The sequence below is a fragment of the Macaca nemestrina genome, chromosome 7, assembly GCF_043159975.1.
Source record: "Macaca nemestrina isolate mMacNem1 chromosome 7, mMacNem.hap1, whole genome shotgun sequence".
NCBI classification, from domain to species: domain Eukaryota; kingdom Metazoa; phylum Chordata; class Mammalia; order Primates; family Cercopithecidae; genus Macaca; species Macaca nemestrina.
This window is the reverse complement of record NC_092131.1, coordinates 40,589,174-40,595,437: the sequence shown is the minus strand read 5'-3', so window position 1 is coordinate 40,595,437 and position 6,264 is coordinate 40,589,174. Positions and strand designations below refer to the sequence as shown.

The following is a 6,264-nucleotide window of genomic DNA, read 5'->3' as shown; positions in this document are numbered from 1 at the left end:
TAGTCAATCCAAGACTAGACTACTCAATATTAAAGGGTCTGGAAAATAGAAGAGTGTGTTGGGCAGATAGTTTGTACCATTTATGAAGGTTTGCTCCTTTGTTAAATTTAGCAGCCTGTACTAGCTTTTGAAATCCAAAAGTTTTAACTTCCAATGGCTGGTTTCTGAGAGAGTGCCATGATTGCTAGCCAGCATTCCACATTGGGAATATGTAGAGGAGAACCTGGATGTACTTAGTGGCACATAATTTTCACTTCTGTCTGTTGAGGCATCAAAAAAACAAGTTTAGAAAGCTGGCAACATGAAGAATGCATTCAAAATATAACAGGTGCTCCTTTGTTGTACACAGAGGAATTTTTTTTTTTTTTTGAATTTTTTACTGAAATTTGTTTTACTTCAAAAGCCATAACTTGAAAAATACTGGTGGCATCGATGGTGATTTTTATCCCACGTGGGCCTTTTGCTCAGTTCCATGACAATTTTGTAAATTGACCCTAGCCAGAGAATAGATCAGTATTTCACTGATACCATGAGGAAAAGAACAAAACTTAAAGCGTGCATACACCTTGCTAACCTAAAAGCAGGGACAAGATAAATATGAGGACAAGTTATACACCCAGTTCTGAATAACTTGAAGAACAGGCTTGGCAAAGAAGTAAGTTTATCCAAATCTTGACTTTCTGCCAGGCACAGTGGCTCATGCCTGTAACCCCGGCACTTAAGGGGCCAAGGCAGGAGGGTCACTTGAGGCCGGTGAGCTGTGATCACTCCAGTGCACTCCAGCCTGGGTGACAGATCAAGACGCTGTCTCAAAAAAAAAAAGCCAAAAGTCTTGAATCTCCCATCAAAGCCTTTTCATTAAAAATACGATTTCATCTACTCCCCACTGTACCTTTCATTGATGTCAAGTGGCTATCAATTAATATAGCTGAAAATTAGTGATAGTTTGGGTCTCATTTATGCATAAATTAATTGAGAATGAGTAATGGCCAGGAGGAAATACGAATATTCAAACCAGTTTTTATTCTTTCTTTCTTTTTTTCTTTTTTTTTTTTTTGGCAAATGGTGTTATATTGCCCAGGCAGGTCTCGAAATCCTGGGCTCAAGCTGTCCTCCTGCCTCTGCCTCTATAAGAGTATGAGCCACCATACCCCACCCAAACCATTTTTCATATCAGTTATAGCAAAACAAGACAAGCCAGTTCTTAAGTGAATAATGTTCAAAGATAGATCCATAGAGACATGCTAAGCACTACATCATGGTAAGCAGAACAGTTATTACTCAGCTGCCATGCTCCAGCCATTCTACTTTTACACCAAGAACAAAATGCCTGGAGATTTTTTTAAAAATACAAATGCCACTACCTTGCCGAGACTTGTTCACTGATTTGCCCCAACCCCAAGGTAATGGTCATCTACTTTGCAACCTATGGAGATCCTGATAGCTCCCATACAAAGTGAGGCACACGTGCCAATTTGGAGGCAGGAAGCCATCAAACTAAATGTAGTTTAATTCAGATAAACACCTATCGATATTCAAAAGGCAAAACAAAAAAACTAATTCCAAGGGCATTAGACCTTGGTGAAATGCCAAATGGAAAATGGTGCTTTAAAAGGTAGTCTCTTACCATATAAGGAATAAGTAAAACATTAGCTTGGGATTTCTCATTATTCAGGTCAATGTTTTAGACACGATTAACAAGAGACAGTTCGAACTATTTAAGAGGACAAATTTTTACTTAAGCACTTTGAAGTATCCACTCCCCTTAAATGTAAGTTATGTATTTTATCTGTTGATTAAGGGGAGGTCCAAGCATTTGTACTTGGCAAGAATGCCGGCAATAGCTTGTGCCAGATTACTGTATAAACTTGAAAGGAATAAAAATGTTCTTAAAAAGTATTGTATGATACAGACTTTTCACTACAGATTAACCTCCCAACCGGTGAAGTTTCTTGGTACCTATTTGTCTCAGCTTATGTTCATTTTAAAACCAAAATTTAATGTCTTGATATAAACCTTCCCCGTTTACATCTTTTTCTGTCCTTCAGAGCACTCTTACTCTGCATCTCTAAATGCCCATTTTTCATAGAAAAGCTATGTATGTATTTTTCATATATGTGATTAAGTTCTCCGACAGAGTCCATGACTTCTGTAATGTATAATATTTATGCAGGCTTGTTTTCTAAAGCAAAACAATATTCTCTGAATGTACAAAGTTTGGCCACCATCCCCACTTTAAGATGAAGTATGTCTTAATGACAGAGATACTTGAAATGTTGCTTGAAAACTATAAAACTTTATATGGGACTCTAATAGCCAGAAACAAATGTCAGCTTTTACTAATTCCAAAGAAGTTAAGAGAGAACCGCATAAGAAGAGAGTTTTATTCAACATGGCATGGCCAGTGTAATTGTTCCAACAAAGGGAACCTACTTTGGTGCCCGAGGAAATGGCTGTTTGTGATGCTGGGGAAAAGTCAAGATGCTGACGCCTAATGGCTGTTCTAGCCTTTCCAGGTTTGTAACATGAAGATGAGGAAGGAAATGGCATCATTGCTGTTTGTAATCTGAGGAACTCTTCAGCATTCACTCTCCAAAGCAGTACGAAACTTACAAAGAAGTCAAAAGTCTTAACACACTCCCATTCTCCAGGAATTCCTGTCTGTGTCATCTGGTAGGAGGGAGGAATCCTGGTTCCCTCAGGTCCTTGTCATGTTAGCTTTTTGATAGCTTCAATCCACTCAGCTCGCTCAGCCTTGCTGCTGGCCTGAATGTAATAGTGTGTGTCATCCTTAGTAATCACTTTGAAGAGGTTTCCCTGGACATTCCCTTTAACCCCTAGGCAGAAAAAAGAGGGCGGGGGGATCAGTGATTGAATAGCCATGTTTGCTTTCACCTTGAACCAGTAGAAAGTCAACTGAGACATGGACAAAAACATACAATGACGTATTTATTAAAAGGTATACAGTTAGAGAATCCTATCAGATGAGGTCCCCTTTTCCTCCCATTCCCTGTCCCTCACCAGTGCCCTAAGGCCTGTCAATGGTTATGTCTGGATATTCCTGGAAGCCTTCTTGCCTGCTCCTATGCTCAAGATGGTAGCATGCTATAGATCTACTATTTCATTTACACCAAAGAATCCAGTATGTTTATGTTAAAAGCAAGCACAGAATTTGGAGTTTGATCTCAAATTGTTTAACTTATTGGAACCCCAGTTTCCACAGCCATAAGATGGGAATAATATCTTCTTACTATGGCTGGCTATTGTGAAATTCCTGTTACGATATATATTAAGGTATGTTGTTAACCCTAAAGCATTGTGTAAGCCTCAGCTATTATTTTTAGGTGGAAGCTTACAGGCCATCAGCATAGAAACTGAGGGGAAAGATTAATAACATAAGGATTACTTAGTTGCATTCTTAAAACGCCAAGAACATACCCTTTGTTCAATTCTGAAAATCGCTTCAAAACTCACACCACTCTGTCTCATTGAGAAAGCCTTGCTCAGCTTCCAAAGCTGTCGTTTCATTAGTGGGACGTTACTGAGGTGCAGGAGGGAGGCCCCTGAGATCTTCAGGCCAGGGCTGAAGTTGCACCTTACCAGTGGGAACGCCATTATCCTCCAGAGCAGACACGAGTGAACCACGAAGAGAAAACCCACCCACTGGCCTGTTCTCTTCCTGCAGAGGAAAGGAGACCCAATTAGGAATTTGTGAATGCACTCCCCTTACAACTCAGGCCAGCTAAAGAAGTCAGTGCAAAATCATTTGTAATAGAAGATGAAGCTGAACTTGGACATCACATGGCCAAAGCTGTAGGCACCAGTAAGGAAGCGTGGGCCTCTGTTTCACAGCAGGCAGCAGAAGTGCCCACCAATGTTGTAGTTACCAAGTCTCGCAGACTTGCAAATTTGCTTTTCATTCCTGGAGATGTCTCAAACAGAGCCTCTGATCCAACATGCTACACAGAAAAACATTCACTGGCTTCCTTAACCCTTGTGTGCATCTTACAAAGCAATCAGAAATATATATTTATAGTAATCATTTCTTTTTTGAGACAGAGTCTCACTCTGTCTTCCAGGCTGGAGTGCAGTGGCACAGTCTCGGCTCACTGCAACGTCTGCCTCCCAGGTTCAAGTGATTCTCCTGCCTCAGCCTCCCGAGGAATCGGGATTACAAGCACACGCCACCACACCTGGCTAATTTTGTATTTTTAGTAGAGGCGGGGGTTCATCATGTTGGCCAGGCTGGTCTTGAACTCCTGACCTCAAGTGATCTGCCCTCCTCAGCCTCCCAAAGTGCTGGGATTACAGACATGAGCCACCACACCCAGCCATAGTCATCATCTCTGCAAAGTTGATAGATTCCTGCACATAGGACATCGTTACACAAGTCTAGCATGTGCCTAGCATGAAACTTCGTGTGATACAAAACTGTGATTGGTGGTGTCCCTGGATGATTTAGGGCAATTTTACACACCACGTGCCTTGGGCCCCAGGAGCCCTTCAATTAATCAATAATCAACTTCATACTGCATGTTGGGCCCAGCAAGAGGGAGGGCAAAAAATAAAATGGTTAAATAAAATACTGGAAATATTTGTACTACTAAATGCTAATAGGAGGAAAGTTCAGAGAAGGAAGGGATCTGCCCCAGCCTGGAGGGTTCAAGGGCAGTCTCAGGGAGGACAGGAGACTTGAATTGGGCCTGGATAGGAGAGTAGGTCCCCGGGCAGGAGAGGGGCATTCGGCCCAAACAGGAGGAGGAGTGGGAGTAAAGTGGGGAACAAATTAATTGCAGAATGCCTTTGAGATGGTTCCTTATCTTGTACCTGCAGCCCAGAAACTTGGCAATTCTTTTATTTCCTTTGCACACTTGCTTTGAGTAATCTCTTCTGCACTGTTTCCATCTATGTACATATGTGAGCATTTGTGCGTGTGTACATATATATGTATATACGTATATTTACATGTATATGTACTTATAGATAGGTGTGTACAGGCACATATGTGTGTATGTACATTTTCTGTTTCCTATTTTAAAAGCTGAGACAAGGCTGGGCGCGGTGGCTCAAGCCTGTAATCCCAGCACTTTGGGAGGCCGAGACGGGCGGATCACGAGGTCAGGAGATCGAGACCATCCTGGCTAACACGGTGAAACCCCGTCTCTATTAAATAATACAAAAAGCTAGCCGGGCGAGGTGGCGGGCGCCTGTAGTCCCAGCTACTTCGGAGGCTGAGGCAGGAGAATGGCGTAAACCCAGGAGGCGGAGCTTGCAGTGAGCTGAGATCCGGCCACTGCACTGCAGCCCGGGCGACAGAGCTAGACTCCGTCTCAAAAAAAAAAAAGCTGAGACAGCAGACTCATCAGGGGCACAAAGAAAGTAGGTTAGGCTAGACCATGGTGAGAGTTAAATACAAAACTAAAGTGTTTTTTCATTTGTTTATTTCTTCCTTGCTTCAAACAGGATTTGAGGTAGCCAGGAAGGAAGGAGTTTGAACTCCATCCTGTAGCCAGGCCACCATGACCCACAGAAAGGTCAACTGGAGCTTTTTGGAGGCTCCTCCTGCCACATCCCTCGCCCTGGGCCCTCCTGTGGCCTGGCTGGGTCCAGACAGGGGTTCCTGATTGAAGCTCAGTGAGGAAGGAACTGCCCACTCTTCACTATTTCAACAAAAACTAATGAAAGTCATACATCGCCCAAGACAAGGCTGAACTGCTAACTAAGGGGCCCTTTTTATTTGCTTTTGACTGGAATTAGATCCACTCAGCATGTGGTAATACCTAGTATCAGAAACAGAAAAATGGTTCTTTTTAATTTGCCATCAAAGTTTTTTAAAAAGCAAATTAGTAAATTATGGCTTAAATATTATATGGTGACAGAAACTTTTCAAAACATAGGTGGGGAAAAGCAGAGGGACGCAGAATTAATGGGGCCTCTGAATGGAAAGTGTGGAGAGGCTGGGAAGTGCCAGTAGGAGTCTCTGTCAGCCTACCTCATCCTCCCTACTCACAAAGCAGGCTTTGGGGAAGACCAAAAGATGCTTTTCCTCTGAAAATGATAAAGATGGGCCTCCCAGGGGAAAGTGGGGGATTAGGCATAGAAGAAACCGCTCAAGAAAAAGGCACCTATGTGATGACAGGGCAGAGCAGCTTGGACTGTGGAAGGAAAGGCAAGGTGCAGCAGAGGCAGGTGCCAGGGGAAGACAGGATGTCCAGCCAGCTGCCCGCTGTGCCAGAAGAGGAGTGTCTGGGGGCATCACAACAC

At 42.8% G+C, this 6,264-nt stretch overlaps 1 protein-coding gene across 3 annotated transcripts in view; it reads right to left on the bottom strand.

Annotated features, from left to right (window-relative positions):
* Positions 1–1,031: 1,031 nt before the first annotated feature.
* LOC105472857 (pleckstrin 2) overlaps positions 1,032–6,264 on the bottom strand; it is a 28,331-nt gene continuing 23,098 nt past the window's right edge. For 2 of the 3 annotated variants that reach the window (XM_011726403.3, XM_011726404.3), the window contains 2 exons: positions 3,601–3,679; positions 1,032–2,837 (listed from right to left, as the gene is read on the bottom strand). In XM_011726403.3, coding sequence (XP_011724705.1) covers positions 2,710–2,837; positions 3,601–3,679 — 207 coding nt within the window. In that variant the 3' untranslated portion in view covers positions 1,032–2,709. Of the gene's footprint in view, positions 2,838–3,438; positions 3,680–6,264 lie in introns of all 3 variants that reach the window. The other variant, XR_011625259.1, reaches the window with a different exon arrangement.